Here is a 19298-nt window from a genome sequence, read left to right on the forward strand (position 1 = left end):
GTTGGTGGGTTTCTTGAGAAGTGGTATCAGCAGAATGGGGTGCTGAGGGGGTGACAGCGTCCTGCTGCAGTGAGACATTTTATTCCAACTGTTCTTCTGATATGTCCTTCTCCAGTGACCTTCCTCTTCTTATACTGTCCATTAATAAGTCAGTTGAACGTTTTTTTTTCCCAGATCTAAATTATCTGGAGTTTATTGCATCATAACTACATTTGGGCTGGTTATAGGATGGAATTTCTTGGTGCTTTAAAGACCAGTGGTTAAGTGGATAGTTCATAAAAGCAAAGATTTTTTTTTTTTAAAGTTAACTGTTCTTTTGTGAAAAGATAATTATTACATTTGATTTATTTCACTTACCTTAAATAACCCACCAGCCAGCTGTTTCCGTGGTGCACATACAATTACTGAGGTAAATGCACTGCTCCCAGGTTGAGGGGTATTTTAAAGCATGTGGCTATAATCTTTTATTTAATGAAGAAAGACATGCTTTTGTCTTCATTGGAAGGACTAACCAAGCTTAAACTTCTAATAAGGAACATAAAGAACAAAGGAGGGGGGCAAGAAATCAACATTTTCCTGTGTGAGTAGCAGCCTGTGTGTGATGGTGTCCCCTGGCTCTGCTGCCCTGAGTGGCAGGGGTTGGAAGAGAATGAGGTGGGATCCTCTCTAGAACCTCTCTGCCTCCTTATTCTCTCTCAGCCTCCTTGTCCTCCCAGCACTTTGCTGTGACATGCAGCATCCAGGAAACACTCGAGGTGAAACACATAATAAATACATGGATGCTCTTCATGGGTTATACAAAAAACTCTCATTAAAAATCTGCATTTTTGCTACCAGCCAACAATTCAGAAACTCACAAATTACACTCTTTTAGACTGAAGAGAATGGATTTATGTGTTTGTGAATACTTGTGTGTTACTCAGGGAAGATTCTGAGCTGCAGAAATGTGGTAGAATGTATTTGATCATATGGTCTTGCATTTTAAAGATACTTTTTAACATCATCACAGCATTGTCTTTTATCCAGAACAGGTTTATGAACCCCTTAGGACTCAGACATATGGAATGGATTTCATGTGATTTGTTTAGAAAAGGCCATTAATCTGTGTAATAAAGACAGCAAAAGTGATAAGCAGAGACAAGCAGAGAAAAATAGGCAAACCTCCCCCCTCTGACAGAGAATCAGCAGCAGTTTGATGTTCACAAAGCCCCACGTTGGTCCAGTGGCAGGAATGTTTGTACACAAACACCCTGGGTGTCACGTTAGTCTGGGAAAGACTTTTGTCCTTGTGTAACTTTGCTATTCCAGTAGGAGGCTGGGAGTTTTAAATTAGTCTACAACGGCATCCCTTGTGACCTGCAGTGACTGATGGCCTGCATTAAGCAGAACAGAATCCATCAGATGACTGCAGTGACTTAAATTTGGATGCTAACTGGCAGAATTCCCTTCTGGATGTCTGACCTCCATTCTTTTCATGACGCTGTATAATTACATTTAACATTTGCTAAACCTTACAGGGTGGATAACAAGAATAGGTTGGTAAATAAAGACAGAAGTACTTATTATGGCTAATTAGGTCACCCCAAAAAAAGATTAAATATCACCATTTTGTGCTAGCACAGGAATAAGAATGGGGATGTGCAGCTTGTTGTTCTCAGGCAGAGGGAAGTTATTTGGCCGCTCCCAAATTTCTTGTCATGGACTTCAACACTAGGACTAGTCACCTGCTTTTGCATTGCTAAATACTTCTGTCTTCCAGCACTGAGGTAAATTAACACTTTCCTGTTGAACAGTCTCCATTTGAGTGTCCTGTGGCCATTTTCTTACAGGTGCAGCTTGAATAGGGTTTGTGTCCACCACCCTAGGGATGCTGAGGTGATGGGAGTTGGGTGTTGAAACAGGATCCAAAGAAAGGAAAGGCACCAGCACAAGTGGGATTAAAGCACCACGGCTTTGGGGGGTTCTTGTGGGAGTGCAGGAGGAACATTTCCTTCTAACAGGAGCACCACGGTTTCTAGTAAAACTTTACAAGCTGAAAACTCATGCTGGGGTTTTCCTTGCCTTTCCATATATTTGCAAGCACAAGTAGGTGTTGCTTTGCCTCCCCTGACCTGCCTGCAGACACATCAATAAGTTAAAGGGTCAATCATTCGATACACACCCGAGCTGTATTTCAGGGCTTGCAGAGGGCAAGCTCATTTTCAGCAGGGCTGAATACATATTTGCCTAGTATGATAAAAGCCAGTGTTCATTTTCATTCCATTTCTCTATTTTCTTTCCCTTTGACCTCCTAGAAGTGGGAGACAAGTGCAGCTGGTTAATGGGTGTGCATTTATTCCCTTTCTGGTCAGATATCTGGTTTCTGTGAAAGGTGCTGGGAAGAGGAGAAGAATCGTGTTGGGCTCTCAAATATTTACACTAAGATTGCAGTGACCTACATTTAGTAGTAATTCCCCTGAAGACTCTAATCTTTCTGTGCAAGGTTTAGTGACTTACAAATCCCCACGCTGATTATTACCCCAATTAACTGCTTACCTTCTCAGCAATTAGCTGTTGAACTTAAAGCATTATTATTGGGTTATTTTTGGGAATACCATCATCCTGTTGGTCAGGTTATAGTATTTTCTCAGGATAGGAATGTTTCAAGGCAGCAAATAACAGTTGCTGAGTTACACACATAATTTAGGAGCTGTGTAAAAATGGCTTTTGAAGTCAAACCATGAGGACTTTGACTGGTTACTCCTGACAGAGAGCCCAGTTGTGACTCATGTGAATTGTTTCCAGAGTTAGGGCAATACTGATTGGACCACTACCACAAAGCATTTCTGCTCAGTGGTTAAATTCCAAGAGTTTTTATAGTAATTTTTGAAAGTTTTTATAGTCATTTGTGTGTCATTATTGATATTGTTTTGTACAATTTACTCAAATGCAACTAGAGAAAACATAACTATATTAGTGAGGTGTTGAGCACTATATAAAAATAATTAAATATTAAATAAATATTAAATGCTTTCATTTATTTTTTCTCTAAAATTGTCATCATCCTGGCAGTTACTTCGACACATTTTTACAGGAGCTTGAGGAAATTTGTGTTTCTTTTGCCACAACTGTGTTTCTTCTGCCACAACTGATATTTTCCAGCAATCTCTTTATGAGATCCAGCAAATTAAGCTGCAGGAGGCTTTTGAAATGTGATACATGCAGTTCAGCAGATCGATCTGAAGGAGGGCCTTTGTTTGGAGGACAGCTTTGATGAGCTAATGACTCTTTTTTATCTCTCAGTTATTCTTGCCTTGTGTTTGAGGAGGGACTGAAGTACATTTTTTTTGAAGATGGGATACTGAGTTGAGGCAGCAGTGGTCTTATTTGCTGAATGTTTTACCTTTACTCAGATTTGTGGACAGCACCAGGCAGTTTTGTATTTATGCATTTACAGAGATATCTGAGCTTGTGTCCCAGGTGTATTTTTCCCTACATGGTTGTTGTACATTGGGAAATACTTTCAAGGGCACAGGTTATGCAATTTTAATAGATCTTGGGGTGTTTTTTCCTCTGGTTGGAAAACCCTCTGGATTTGAGGTTGCACCTCCTAATTATGCTGGAATTGATAATTATTTTGGGTGTTCATTTTAAATGCAGCAAAAAAGAGAAGGGATGGCCTCCTCCATAAATCCTACAAGTAAGAGCCAACTGACTCTTGTTTAAAAATACAAAGCAAATTAGCAAGAGTCTCATATAAAGGAAGATTCAGTGTGGTGTTCTATAAGTACTCTTGAACTTATTCTTGCTCTAATTAAATTTTCTTGCCTAGTCTTTTAACGTTACTAGTGTGGTTTCTTCATGTTGTCTACAGATGTGACATCCAGAACATCTGGTCCTGTGTTTATCTTGAGTGAAGATTGTATATAATTTCTGGTGTAGCTTCTTCAGTCAGGTGTGATATGAGAACTCAGAAGGGATTGCAATAAAATTAACAATGGGTTTGGAACCTTTCTGTGATTCTAAGCTGGGCAAGAAGAACTGTGAGGAAGCGAATGTTTAGTGGCAAAATTTCCTCTAGCTGTGTTGGAACAAGAACATGTGATGTTGAAATTAATGAGGACTGAACCTTGATCCAGACATTATCTACTCACTTTCATATTTCTGTGCTTCAGGCAGTAGAGTGTGACTCTGCTATTTTACTTAAAAAACAAAGAAAACAACTAAAACCAAACAAACAAAAAAAAAGAAACAAACAAAACACAAAACAAACAGAACACAAAAATAAACAAACAAAACCCCACAAAAACCCCAAACCAACCAAAAAAAAAAAACACCAACAGAAAACCCAAACAAAACCCCCCTCTTTTACGATAAAACAAAAGAAAATAATTTTTCCTCTCTTTTATGTAAAAAATAATTTAAAAACTCTTGATTACTACTCTTAGTTACTGCAGATAAGCCTAAAGAACATATTGTTTTGTGCACAAAGGTAACAAGTACACTGTAACAAGTAAACTGGAAAAATACATTATCCTCTTTTCACTGCTAAGGAAGTGCTGCACCAGAAAAGCTGGATGTGAATATCCATTTCCATCAGTGGATGGAAAAGGGCATTGGTCAACCTAACTTTCCTCCCCACCCATGGCCCAGTTGGGCCATAGTCCAGCCCTCTCTGTGGCTACATGTGGACTTGGGGCTGGGCTTGGCAGTGCCCAGAGAAGCTGTGGCTGCCCCATCCCTGGAAGTGTCCAAGGCCAGGTTGGACAGGGCTTGGAGCAACCTGGGCTAGTGGAAGGTGTCCCTGCCCATGGCAGGGGTGGAATGAGATGAGCTTTAAGGTCTCTTCCAACCCCAAACCATTCTGGGATTCTGTGAGCTATCTTTTATAACCTCCTTGGATTTAATGTGCTGTCTTGAGTTGTTTGTATCTGGAGTTGTTTGCGAGACATCTCCTGCATCTCAGTGTCACAGACCTGTTCTTTGCTCTCCTCATTTCACATGCTGCTCTCCTCCCCTGTTAACCTGGGCTGCTGACATGAGCAAAATTGACAGCTGCAAAAAAAGCCTCATATAACTTACTAATTGCATCCTAAACACTAGTGGGGAAACAACATCACATGTATATTCACACTTTTTATGTGATACTGTTTATGATAGATGCACTGTGTTGGCAGGTCAGACCCAGGAAAGTGAGCTGTCCTCTTGCTTCTGGTTTCTTGATTTAGTTTTATGGAAGGAGAATTCTCCTTAACAAGCTCTCTGCCTCCAACTCTAATTTCCTCTGCTGATGTGCATTTCTTGTGGATGTTTTGATGAAATCCTGCACCAGAGAGTAGTAAATTTTCTAATATAATAACTTAAAATATTGATGACAAAGTGCTGTTTTTATTTTCTCTCTGTAAGGGTAATACGACTCTCTTGGCACTTCCTATGGATCTTAAAATGTTTATTTTATGATTGCTGAACTCAAGGTTCCTTGTCTGTGTTATTGCTGTCACAATTTAGAGGTGCACAGAACTCTAGCCCCCAGCTCAGGACCCCTGGTGCCTCGCACTACACCCAGAGAACATGTGAGCTAAACACTTATTTAATGGTTCATTTCTTTGTATTTAAAAAAAAAAACCCAAACACACAGAGAGAACCTGCTATCCCAGCAGATGTTTCCATCTCTAAAAGTGCACTCTACTCCCGGATCGGCGCCTCGGATGCGGAAAGCACCACGGCTCTCCTCTACCCCCAGCAGGACTTAGACTCAGCACTACGACTCGCCAGAGCAGAGGTAATTCTCTCCAGGGTTTGTAGAAGGAAATACCTGCCCCTCGTGGTTCCCTCCTGTCCCTTTTTCTCCTGAATGATTTGTTTTATGAGCGCTTGTTCTGCTCCTGAAACCATCCTCAGCCGTGCTAAAGCAAAGGCTGCCACATGCAAGTTTTACTTGTCTCACATAAGCAAAGAGCAGATGTTATATGAAGATAAACCTTTATTTCTTTTAACCTCAGGTGTACTCTCTGCCTCTTGGCACTGCTGTATAATTACAGAAAAATAGTAAGATGCTAGAAATAGGAATAAAATTATGTGTTTTATTATTAGTCTGGCTAATGATAACAATTAGAAGTGGGTGCAGTCCAGTATTAGAGTATTCCAAACTTGATGGTTTGAATGTGTGAATTCAAACCATGAATTCAAACCATGAATTCAAACCATTGAATTCACACTTGATTGTGTGAATGAAAAGTACACAAAGGAACACAGTCCTTGGGGTATAAAATGTCATGGACAGCCCTAAAGATGCACAAAGAAGACAAACTGAAGGACCAAACCCATGTACAGAGGCATTTCAGGTTTGGCACCAGGTTAAATCAGACACAGTGTAGGGTCATACAGTATTCCTTGGAAAGTGTCCTTGTTATAGTGAGGAATAAAAAAATGAAATAAGAGCATTGCAACTGCTTTTCTCAGTTAATGTCTCAAAGCTGGAGTATGATTTCACATCCAAACCTTTTAATTGCACCTTGTAGTCTGAAAAACACCACTAGGGTTGCTTATATTTGAACCCATTATCCACTTGAAGACTCTACCCCTGTTAACTAGGATTTGATATTAAAACAAATATTGGACAGTTTGATTTCCTCTTTAATGAATCACGTGGTTTTAATGATGTGGGGTTTTTTCCTTTGTTTTCTCTGTTTCAGATTGTGGCCAAGGAAAGAGAAGTATCTGAGTGGAAAGAGAAATATGAAGAAAGCAGAAGGGAAGTGATGGAAATGAGGTGGGTTATTAACTTTTCCCCGGCTAATAAAATGAGACAGAAAATCTCATTTCAGCCTGTGGTTAGTACACAGAGTACCATGGCCCTACTGCTGTTTTGGGTATCTGAATTTGTTTCATTATTTTTACCTGCAGGCTTTGAATTGATCCTAAACTGATACTTTGTCTTTACTCTGTATAGTGGGCAACCCTGTCCAGGGTAATAATTGAAAACTGACAGAAGGACCCTGAGCTTTTCAGTTTGTTGTGGTTCTATCTGTTCTATTCTGCTTCTCCTTGCAAACCTGCCTCTGTTACATTAAATGTCTGTATCCTGGAACATGTTTTGATCTTTCTTCCCAACCTGGGTCCTACCACTTGCAAAGATGACACCAAAATCCCTGTAGTGGATCAGAGGAGCGGTGCTGCTCCAAGAATCACTGATGTCGCTCATTCAGCCAGTTGAAAGGTTCAGCCTTTCTTTTTTTCACAGTTGGTAAGGCAATAAGAAGGACCAATGAGCTTGGCCTGCTCATTGATCTGAATCTGAGAAAGTCATCAGTTGCAAAAGAGAATGTATGGAAATAATACTTCGTGGAGTCTTTAAACCTATTCTTTTCTACCTTCAAAAACCAGAAAAAAATATCCCCCCTCATAACTCATAAATAAAAGGGAACTGTCAGATTATTTTAGCATCCTTCCTTTAAATAATAATTTATACAATCTCTTCCAAGACTGAATTTTCTTCAAAATCCCTTCTGTTCTAGCACCAGCTTCTTCCCAAAATGAAACCTCTTGGTGATTTAAAACTTAAGCCAACATGCTGTGTCTAGTGCTGACCTACATAAGCACTTGCTGCTTGTATCCAGGAAAACTGTACTTAGGGAGTGAGAGAAGAAGGGAACTGCAGTGCAGAGCTCAGCAAACGTTAGCACGAGTGCCAGGAGTCACACATGGCAGATTGGAATTGTGGCAGCACGGGGCTCTGAGCCAAAGCATCTTAAGAGAAGCATCTGCAAAAGGCAAGGGCAGCCCCTTTATTTCTTTTTTACCATCTCCCAGTGCCCAGCTGAGTTCTCTCACCTCTCTTGCTCTCTGTTGGGAAAGGAGACAAAACCCTGACATAGCCCTCAAATGCTTAATGAGGAGAAGGAGAAAGGGGCGGCTGCAAGCAGGCAGACCAAGGGAGCAAAGCAAGGAATGAACAAAATTAGGAATTGTAAAGAATGTCTCAGCATGCAGCACACACTCAAGTGTGTGTTTGGTCTGCTCTCTGGAAGCTGCTGGGCTGCACGTGTCTGCTGGGCACTGCCAGAGCCTGCTTATTCATGGAAGGAGAGGAAGCAGGGGGGTGACACAGAGCAGCTGGCATTCCATAGGTCTTGTCCCCTCATCTTCCTTACAGTAATTTGCTTGTGTGTCTGCACCCTCGATAAAATCTGATTTGAAAAAAAAAAAAAAAAGCCATTGTCTAAGCCAAAATTCTCACAGGCACATGCCTGGAACACATGGATGGAAAAAAAAATAAATCTGACTGATATTGTCACAAAGTGACAATGTGTACAGAGAAAGATTGCTCTTGGAGGATTAAATGTTGAAACAACCCATGTGTGGTGAATTAGAAATGCAGCAATGACATGTGACATAATGATAAGGAAGGAGTGAAGGGATTATCTTGAGCTGCAAGCACAAAACCATCACTTTTCACAGAAGGAGAAACAATGCTCTTCTACCCAAGTACAGGCTACTCTAGCTGGAATATCCTGAATTCCTCTAAGTTTCCAGGAAAACATCAGTCTGGAGAAAATTCCACTCCAGAGAACAGAAGCCAAAATGGGTTTAAATATGCAAGAACTATCAAAGAGCTAAACCAGGGTGGGCTGTACTGTAATCCAAGAGCACAACCAGAGGCAGGCAAGAAATATTTATGGTGCCTCGGTAGGGGAAGTCAAGCAGATGACCCCTGAGGTCCTGGATTTTGGTGGGTTTATGACTTATGAAATTTCAGGAAGTCAATAAATGACTGACTGATTGAATGTCTAAAAGAGCAAAAGTTAGGCCTGTGCAGCATGTCAAGCTGGGGTTAGATGTGCTCTTCCAGAGAGTAATGATGTGGCAGCATCCTTTCATTCTCCAGCCACAATGACCATTTTTTAGGCTGTTTGACTGAAGGAGACCTTTGACGTGAATCTGGAACAAATTCTTCACTTGACTACCTTGCATATTATTAAAATCAGTGTGCCATTGCAGCATCCACTTCTGTTGAACAGCTGCCACTTGATTCATGAGGCTGGATAGTGCAGGGAACTGCAGTGGTGCCTGCTTGCACTAGTCTAAGCTGGTAAGAGCAAGAAGTAGGTAATGTGATTTAATTTGACTGCCAACCTCTGTGGTGCTGCTCAGGCTGGGAAGTGCTCGTTACCCTGAGTCCTTGGCTTCATTTTCTAGGGTGATAAAACTTCCTAAAGGTGCCTGGTGTTACAAGGATATGACAAGGCTTTAAAATCCTTATTGCTTACAGCAAGCTTTTGAGGTAATCTTCCCTGGAGATGAAACCAAACCCTTCCTTTTAGGGGGAAATTCTTGCTGCTGTCTTTGCTCTCAAAAGTGTCATTTATGGTTCAGAGGAAAAATCCCAGTGCACAGGGGTAGAGCCCCTGCTCTGCTGAGTGCTCTGCAGGACCAGGGCAAGGGAGATGCTGCTGCCCTTTGGGGCAGGTGGCCTTCCCAGGGGTTCTGAGCTCTGCCTGTGATTCACATTTGGGGCAGGAGGTACTGGGGGTTACTGCTTTGACTTTTTGGGAGCTCTGCAAGTTTCTCCTTTTCCTCACTGACTTCTGTCTCAGGATTTTCCCACATCCTTTCTGTAACCTCACCAACTGCAGCAGACCTCTAAAACAGAGCAAGTGAAACGAGCTAAGACTTCAAAAGAGATTTATTCAAACACCAGTTTCGAATATCCACTTCAGATGAAGTGTGTGGTAATTTTTGTTTTCTGTAGACAGTCCTACGTGGCTCATGAATCAAAGCACAGATCAAGCTAGTCTCATTTCATTAGCTTTATTTGGCTCTGGGAAGGGATGGATCATCTTTCTAAATCACATTTAATCTGCTTATTTTGGCTAACCTCTTTTCGAGAAGGAAATTCAAAGCCTACTGTGAATATACGAAGTAAAATGGTCTTAAAAGTAACATTTTGCCACCTCTGCTTCAAAAACAGATTTGGGAAATGGGACATGATTGATTTTATGCTACATGTTTGAATAGTTTGGTCTTATTCTTTTAAGTGCAAATGGATCATTTAGTCATGAGAAGATTCATTTAGAAGATGAGATATATTTTGAGTGAGGGCCAACTCTACCCCTGTTAAGTTTACTTGCTACCCATTAAAAGTTTACTTAATGTTCATATTAAAATAAACACAAATATGGAGAAGAGGGGAGAAAGTAATGGAAAAATCAGGCCCTTTGTAATTCTAGAATTAGGCCAGTGTGACCACGTTTATATTTAAGTTATGATTGGTGATGTATTTTGGACATGACTCAAAAAACAGAATTTGTTTCAAAGCAATCCCTTTTTCCTTCCCCCACCTTTATTGATTTCCATGGAGAATTAAAAATCAGGTGCAGTGTTAAAACTGTCAGTCTTATTTGTTACTCAGGCAATAAAGAACATATAAAAGCATGATAGGGTTCTGTATCTCTTAAAACACCACAGTTCAGCTGCTGATAATGTTGTTTTCTAAGTAAACACGACAGTTATGTTGTTTGCTAAAAGCTTTTCTTTTGTTTTTTCCCCTCTTACAGGAAAATAGTCTCGGAATATGAGAAGACGATTGCTCAGATGATAGGTAGGTGTTTCTGCTCTGAAAGGTACTCTCTGGTTGAAGTCTGTGGACTTCATTTTGATGCTGGCTACATCTGCTGATGCTGCTGGGAATGTGAATGCATCTGAGGACAGCAGTGTAAGGAAAATCAGGGCTTCAGTTGACAGCCAGCAGGCCCTGGGGCAGTTCAGGTAACACAGGAGGTCAAGGCTTTCCTTTCTGCGTCAGAGCAAACTGTCCCACAGGCAACATGTTCAAGTGCTTTGCCCCAAATTCAGGGGGATCTCTCCAGGAGAGACTTCCAATGACCTAAAAACCCCTTAGGCATCCGCTCCCAGCTGTTTAATGGCAGATAACCAAATTTAGCTCTTTACAACAACAGGGATTATCTGTGCTAAGTGCATCGATCAGACCAAAACCAAGATTAACTCCAATCCCAGCTGGGAGTTTATGAGTGGCCAATCCACCTCCCCAGTTACTTACTGACACAGGAGTCTCCTTTAAGGTCTAGATTATGACATGTTTTGCCTCTCAGTAATTAAAACCCACCTTTGCTAACAGCATGTCCCACAAATGCTACGTGCAGTAGCATTTCAAAACCAAGGGTTGCAGGGCTCGTGCACTTCCTCAGCGTGGGAGGTCTGGCCCCTGGGATGTGATTTTAAAGCCTCCTCATAAGATTCCTAAAGGTCTTTTTATTAGTCTGGCTACAGAAAGCACCAGTGGCTTGTGCTGCCCTGTGCTGCTTCAGCTCGAGCTGTTACCCAGAAAGGGGGATGGCTCAGTGGGATTGTGGGATCTCCAAGGCCAAAGTTGCTGGGAAGAGCACCAATGACTGGTGATTTTTGCTGCCTTCCTGCATTTCTTAGCCATTGGGAGACACCCCAGCCTCCTTCCAAATGAAGGGAAAATTTTACCTTTAACTAAGTAACTAAATTTTGCAATAACGGCAACTATAATAAAGTAATTAATAAAATATCTGATAATGAATAATATATACTAATGATCTGCCTGGCTTCATTCTCTATGGTGTTATGCCTCCCTTGCCTTTTGTATGTACAAGTGAGCCAACTTGCCTGCCTTCTGACGTAGTGTCTGTCATTGTCATCGTGCAAGTGTTAAAATAGGAGTGACCAGAGTATGAAAAGAACTTATTTAATTTTGCTTTACACTAAATATACTCTGGTATATACCCTGAACCTGGCCAGTCATATGGACACACACAGGACCTGTCCTTTTTTCCCGAGCATATGCATACAGTTAGCAACAGAAGTTTCTTTTTGACAACAAAGTCAAATTCTATTTCTGAAAAACAGATTAAAAAAAAAAACACAAACAAATCAAATTTTGAGACCACAGCACAAGAAGTTGATACAGAATAGGGGTCCTGAGGCAAAGGCACAGCCTTGGTGTCCGTGGCACATTCCACCACTGCCACTTCCTCTTGTTGCAAAGAAATGAAGGATAATTAAAGCACAGGGCCACTGAGTAAACAGAAAGACCTTTAAACTTCAAATTCAGAGTGTCAGAGTGTTTCAGATGCTCTATGGCAAGTTTTTAAGAGCTGTGGCTATAAGTAATTTCATTTGCTGTCCATTTGCAAAGGAACTGAGCCAACAGCAGTGACACAGAAAACGTGTTAATTAGAGCAGTATGCAAATTCTGCAGCATGGTAGTGTGTTAAATGCGAGGCTTCTCCCTGCATTTAATGTAAATTTTAGATCTAATTGTCCCACTTTCTCATGCCATTTCTCGTAAACTGCTGTCCTGATACAGGAATTTGCTCATGCAAATGCCACATGTGGAGGAAAATATGTCTGTGTGCTATTTGCATGTACTTCACTGGCCTGTTGTCACAGTAATGCCTAAGTGCTAAAGCAAAATATGCCTTGTTACAAAAGAAATGTCTCTGCTGTTTCTGCTTATGATTTAACCCTTCTGAGCTATTTATGCAGCTCAGTTAGTAGGGCACTAGTGAGCCAATTTCACCAGTCCCTCTGGTGAATATTCAGTGGGGTCGATAGGTCCTGCTGAGCTTTTGTAGGTTGGCATGTGTGTATAATGAATATTGAGAATATTCTGTATTAACAATATATGATTGTCTACATTTGCCTGTAAAGGCACTGAAAACATGCATTGCAAGCAGTAACTGCCTTTGATTCCAAGGGCTGTGGAAGGTTTGTCATACACATATAGGACCCAATATTACCCAGCTTAGCTTATGTGATTATGTGACACTGCACAGCCAGAGCTTGCAAGCTGTCAGTGTAGAGATCACTCTTAGTGTCTCTTTGCATATTTTTTACTGGTGCTTTAACTTTTTTTCCTTTTTCCTTACACTTGCCTCAACCCCTAACACGTTTTAGTTTATACTGAGGAGTGGGGGAGAAAAAAAGACCAGCCTTTCCTGGCCAACCTGCTGCTTGTGCTGCTGCTTTGCTGCCTGGTGCCCAAGTTTTGCAGCTCACAGCTGTGTGGAGCAGGGCCTGTGTAACCCCAATATTCACTGCACCCCATCCTCCTTGATCACAGCTACCCAGAGTTCCCCTCCAAAATCCCCATCCCAATTCCTTTCCGTTGATGGATTTGTAAGTTGGGTTGGGTTGTTTTTTTTTTTTCCTGTTAAAAATGTATCCTTATACTTTACATTTAAAGACATTTTTAAATTCTCCTTGTGAAAAACAAACAGATGTTATGCTTTGTGCATTACAGGTTGTTGCATTACTTATTTTCTGCTTTCCTAACAATTCCCGATTTTCTATTTTGCTTCCGTTTTCGTTGCTTCTTGCTATTTGCTTGCAAAAACAAAACAGGCAAGCCTGGTAAGTAAAGCTTTTCACCAACTTTCACACCAGCATTTTGCATTTTTAGTTACTTTTGCTTTTGTTCTGTGTTTGCTGCATTCCCATTAAGTCATGTGAGTAATAGTGAGCTGAGCCTGAAAGCGGCTCTGCTGTGGAGGTGCTCTGATTCTGTCAGTTTGGGTAGTGTTAGTCCTGAGCATACTGCTGTTATTGTTGGTGAGCCATGGACAGTGCGTGGGGTAGACGTGGAAGTAGTTTGATTAAAGTATCTTAATCACATAACCTCATAAATGCCCTGAGAAATAAATATCTGTAACTGCTTAGCTGAGATCTGACTGGCAGACTATTAGTGGCATTGAAACTAAATTGTGGTTATAGAAAATAAAAGGTCCCTTCCAGCCCAAACCATTCCATGATTTGATGAAAATATCACATAAAACTCCAGTCCCCCTCCAGCCAAGGGCCAGTTTTTCTTTTCTGTAGTATTTAACCATTTTGGTTTGGGAGCATCAGTTGGACGGGGCTTGGATCAACCTGGGCTAGTGGAAGGTGTCCCTGCCCATGGCAGGGGGTTGGAACAAGATATGCTTTAATGTCCCTTCCAACCCAAACCATCCTGTGATTCTGTATAATTTACCCCTGTTTCCCATGTGTAAGTTGAAGTGGGGCTTGGGATGAGTGTCTGAGGAGCTGATCCAGCTGAGGAGAGAGGAGGGGGCACCACGATGCTCTGGGAGGAAGAGGAGGAGCTCAGTAGTTGTGAAGAAGCACAACATGAATTACCAACTTTCTGCCTGCCCTAAAAACAAGAAGGAAATTTCTAAAGTACCTCAGGCAGGAAAAGTAAAGTTGTGAAATTAAATGCATTAAAGTACATTAGGTGGTCATGCAAAGGGACCCCTTCTCCTACCTGGAGCTGTGATGACAAAACTTTTGCCAGAGAACAGGATCCTGCCAGTAAGTGTTTTGGAATTAAGCTTCACAGTGTGTAATATCCAGTGTGATTAAAACTAATCTAGTGCTGGAACATAAGGTGACAGCTTCTCAGATTTAGAAAGATAAACACAGGAGAACAAATTGTTTACTGTTTTGATTGAGAATACATTCATTTTGACATTACAGATGAATGCAGGGTGTCTTTAGGAAGGGAAAATAGAAAATGTTTATTCTTAATGAGATGTTAAATATATCAAACTGATCTGGCATTACAGGGCTCTGGGTTTCTCTGTTCTGCCATATCAAAGGTGTTTGTTCACCAGTAAAATAAAGGTGTTACAAGCAGGTCCTGAGAGTTTCTCTGTTTCCTTTGATCTTCTGCATCACTGAGCAAAACTGAATATGCAAAAGGAAGAGATTAGTCTCAGATTGGGAATTAACAGTATCAACTTTGACATTTGGAGCTGACCAGCCCTATAAATGTTTAATTAAAAAAAAAAAAAAAAAAAAGAAACTTTCACTTAGTTCTTCATATTACAAAAAAGGCCTAAATTAAAAGTTGTACATTCTGAAATGCTTCTTATGTGGGAGAACTTCTTACCTTATTTTAGTTTCTGTTATAGACGAAGGAAAAGGATTAATATAAAATTGCTGTGTTTTGCAGGTTGGTTTTCATTTCAGTATCATTCAAAGTAGCCCTTAAAACACAGACACAGGAGTCATATTTTAGGATATGAAGGAAACAATGCAGCATTTTGTAAGACAATGCCAGACCTGTTCTTCCAGTGTTATATGGATATTCCAACTTATTATGGGATCAATTCCCTTGAAAAGTTCTTTTCTATATGGATTTGGATTCCTGTTGTGTTCTGCCCACCATCCCTGGCTCAAATTTAACTATACACAGGAGGATCTTGGCAGATGTTTTCTGCAGACCAGAGCTTAGGAAGGCTGTCTAGTGTTAGATTTCCTTTCTGCCACATGCTACAGTAATCCTAAAAATGAGAGTTGGCAAAACACTGTTTTTCCAAGGGAAGAATTGGAGTTAATTCCACTAAATAAAGTGCCTTGTTTTTATAAAAGAGATGCCAGGAGACAACAAGCATATATCAGCAATGGCAAATAATTTGTTGCCAGTGCTGGTAATATGCATAACTGTCCTTTCCTGTAGTTAGTAGATATTCAGACAAGTAGGGGAAATCCAACACCTGCCTTTTCGTGGGAACAGCCTAGTTTAGAGTAAATAAATCAACAGTACAGAGATACATTCACATTTTCCCCCAACATCAAAATATTTAAGTATCACTGTTTTTAGCAACTGTTATCCAAAAGAGGACTGAGTCTTTATATAAAAATGGCTTTTATGCATTGTGCAAACTTACTGATACACAACATAGAGCACAGCATAGTAGAAACTGTAGATGACAGTGAAATCAGTGTTCTTACTACTGGTACCCTTCTGAAAATCTTTTTTCCCTCCCCTTCTCTCCTTTCTAACAGAGGATGAACAGAGGGAGAAATCTGTGTCCCACCACACCGTTCAGCAGCTGATAGTGGAGAAGGAACAAGCTTTGGCAGATCTGAACTCAGTGGAGAAATCTCTGGCAGATCTTTTCAGGAGATATGAAAAAATGAAAGAAGTATTGGAGGGGTTTCGGAAGGTGAGTGTTGTTAACATCTGTAAAGGGCAAAGCTGAGCAGGCTCTGGTGTACCAGTGCTGCTGAACAGAAGGCACATCTTGTGTTTCCAGCCAATTCACATCCACTGCATCAGGTCTAAAGGTCTAAAGTGCATGACATAACATAGTCCTCAAGTGAAGGGTTACAGACAGTTATCAAATGCAAACAGGACTGTAAAGCTTTTTGCACTGTGTGATATTGCTTCAGATGGCCTCTGTGGGGGGGTGTCAGCCCTTAAAATAGCTGTTTGTGACTCCTGCCAATAGGTGCCTGTCCTACATTTTGACCACTTGGATTAAATTTAATGTCATCTTCTCTCTTAAGAATGAAGAAGTGTTAAAGAAGTGCGCACAGGAATATTTATCACGAGTAAAGAAGGAAGAGCAGAGGTATCAAGCTCTCAAAATTCACGCTGAGGAAAAACTGGACAGGTAATTGATTCATAGAATCACAGAAAGGGACCTTAGAGACCATCGTGTCTCAACCCCCTGCCATGGGCAGGGAGACCTTCCACTAGATCAGATTGCTCCAAATCCCATCCAGCCTGGCCTCGGACACTTTCAGGGATGGGGCATGGATTGTACATATCTTTTTCCAGGAGTTGATGCTGCAGGAGGATTCCTGTGGTTGAACCTCACATCCCAGACCTGCTCCTGCAATATGCAAAGTGCAGGCTGCCCCGTGATGGTGGAATGAAATTCCATAATGAGAATTTCTCTAATGTGCTGGTGTTTCTTCCAGCTCCTGACCATGCAAAACACTTTAGATTTCTATTTTTATCAAATGTCTTCATGTTTCTGTAACAAATTTTCCACGGAAGATCAAGAAAGAAGCCATTAGCCAGATTTATGGAGGTGCAGAGAGGGCTGCAGCTCAGATGTTTGCACCTGCAGCCTGTATTCCTGCCCCCAGAGATTTGCCTCTGCCCCTGTGCTGTCTTATTACCCCTGTATCAATCAGCAGAACAGAAGCTGTCAGTGCTGCTCAGCTCTTTCAGTGCAGAAGCAGTTGGGTGCTCTCTCCCTGCTGACACTGGTTACCTAAGCAGGATCAGCCCAATTGTGCTGAGGATGATGAGCAGTAGTTACACAAAAGATCATACCAGGTGTGCACAGATAAGCCAATGTCAAGGAGTGAACATCAGACTGTGGCTTAAGAGAGGCAGCTCTGGTTGATTTTTAAAGCTTTTTTCCCTGTATTTCCATGTAATGACCAGTTAAGCATTTCTAGGAATTACATTTGGAACTCCCAGTACAGTCCCCTGAACAGGAGATCAGATTTACAAACTGCCATGAAACACCTCTGCCTAAGTGATATTTGGAACCCCAGCACAAATATCTGAAGGGAGCAACACAGACATTAGGAAAAGACTTTTCAGCCTTTGCTGAGCAAGAGGGGGGAGTCGAGAGAAGTCTCTAGAGAGAGACAAGTCTCAGCATACTGCCAAAGATGTGCCCTCTCCACCCATCTGTTAAGGTGCAGTCCATCCCTTGGCACCCACTGCCCTTTCCTGTAGAGAACCTGACATGACCAAACCCTGTGTTTTTGCAGAGCCAATGCTGAAATTGCACAAGTGAGAGGCAAAGCTCAGCAGGAGCAAGCAGCGTATCAAGCCAGCCTTCGTAAAGAGCAGCTGAAAGTGGACGCCTTGGAGAGAACACTGGAACAAAAGGTAAACAGCAGTTCACCTCCTCCTGGAGGTCAGACCAGACCACAGGTCTGCCCTGCTCCTCAGCTCCAGCTGGCCCAGCAGTATCCTGGCTTCAGGGAGGGCAGCACTGCCCAAATTTTGGGACAAAATGCTCCCCATGCCCCAGGCACTCGAGGCAGATGGTTTGACCTGAGTCCCCCCTGTGCTCGGGGCTGGCTCAGCCTCGGCCAGAGCTCAGGGTGCACCTCTGCAGTCCAGGCCCTTGGTTTGCTTTGCTTCTCGGGTCTAAGACCTTGCTTCAGTTCTTCTTGCAGGTTTTGTTTCCCTTTTTAGTTTTAGCTGTGATTCCAATGCTAATTCCGAAGTGTCTGTAGGAAATGTCTATTTATATCTCGTGTTCCCTAGCTCAGCCAAGGGAGCTTGCTTTGGCATAGTACAGCTTGTCCTTGCTCAGAGCCCTGCAAAACAGGGTGAAAATAATGAAAAAAACCAGAAAAGTGCAGCCTAGAAACAAATTTACACTATGTATCATTATGGTGTGCTGGGAATGACTGTTTTAAAGCTGTCTGCTTTGGTGCTAAATTGGATTTATTGAAGTCAGAGGAGCTGTATCTGGAAAAAAAAGTAAGCATTTGTTTGAATTCACATAGCTGTACCATGAATACAAACATGTAGCTGTACTATATATGCATTTATATCTATATGTATAGAAATTCTGTTCTCAGGAGTGGAGGAAGCCTAATTTTCCCACACTTCTCCCAATGGTTAGATAATGTTAAAAAAACCCTCCCCATCTTAGTGCAGCAATATTTTTAATAATGCTTACTGTTTTATTTTCCAGAATAAAGAGATAGAAGAATTAACAAAGATTTGTGATGAACTGATTGCCAAAATGGGGAAAAGCTAACTTTTAACCAAATTTCTGGACTTCGATCCTGAGTGCAATATGACCATTGGCACACTGATGTCCATACATTTATGTGGACAGGTTATATTTTCACTTTTTCGTATGCACTACTGTATTTTCTTTCTAAATAAAGTTGATTTAATTGTATGCAGTACTAAGATGACTATCAGAATTTCTTGCTATTGTTTGCATTTTCATAGTATAATCCATAGCAAGTTGATCTCAAAGTTCCTGTATCAGGGAGATTGTCAAGTTCTCTAAGAAATTACAAATTGCTGATCCTAGCCTTCCCTTTGTACATGAGTTCCCATGTTGGATGTCTTTTGGATTTAATATAAACATGTATTACTTGCATGGGGACTCTTGCCTTAAGGAATGTAAACTTTATCTGCATTTGCCGATTTGTAAAATAAAATTAAAAATATTAAAAAAAAAAAAAAAAGAAAATGCATGTCACAAATGAAATTCTCTATTGTAAATAAATTTTTTCGTTGGAAGTTGAAGATAAGTATGGCTCTGTTTTGTGTCCTTCACTTGCCTTATTTTATGTTCAGCACCAGATACAGCAGCTCTTACAAATTAATTCCTCCACAGAAAGCACTTCATGGGTCGCTGCTTGGAACACTTTGTGGGTCACAAGAATATACTACTTATGTGCACATATCTAGGTCTATATCTCTCTCTCTCTATATATATATATATATATGTTGGATTGGAACTACTCAAGTCTCAAGCATAGTCTTAATCCTCCAAAATATTTAATGC

At 41.0% G+C, this 19298-nt stretch overlaps 1 protein-coding gene across 11 annotated transcripts in view; it reads left to right on the forward strand.

Annotated features, from left to right (window-relative positions):
• TACC2 (transforming acidic coiled-coil containing protein 2) overlaps positions 1-18980 on the forward strand; it is a 137445-nt gene extending 118465 nt beyond the window's left edge. For all 11 annotated transcript variants that reach the window (XM_051800358.1, XM_051800366.1, XM_051800368.1 and 8 more), the window contains 7 exons: positions 5618-5761; positions 6675-6751; positions 10536-10579; positions 15796-15956; positions 16300-16406; positions 17527-17647; positions 18468-18980. In XM_051800358.1, the coding sequence (XP_051656318.1) occupies positions 5618-5761; positions 6675-6751; positions 10536-10579; positions 15796-15956; positions 16300-16406; positions 17527-17647; positions 18468-18533 (720 nt within the window). In that variant the 3' untranslated portion in view covers positions 18534-18980. The remainder of the gene's footprint in view (positions 1-5617; positions 5762-6674; positions 6752-10535; positions 10580-15795; positions 15957-16299; positions 16407-17526; positions 17648-18467) is intronic.
• The last annotated feature ends 318 nt before the right edge of the window (positions 18981-19298 follow it).

This window comes from Manacus candei, unplaced genomic scaffold (assembly GCF_025592945.1).
Source record: "Manacus candei isolate 608988 ecotype Guabito, Panama unplaced genomic scaffold, ASM2559294v1 h1tg000050l, whole genome shotgun sequence".
Taxonomy (NCBI): Eukaryota; Metazoa; Chordata; class Aves; order Passeriformes; family Pipridae; genus Manacus; species Manacus candei.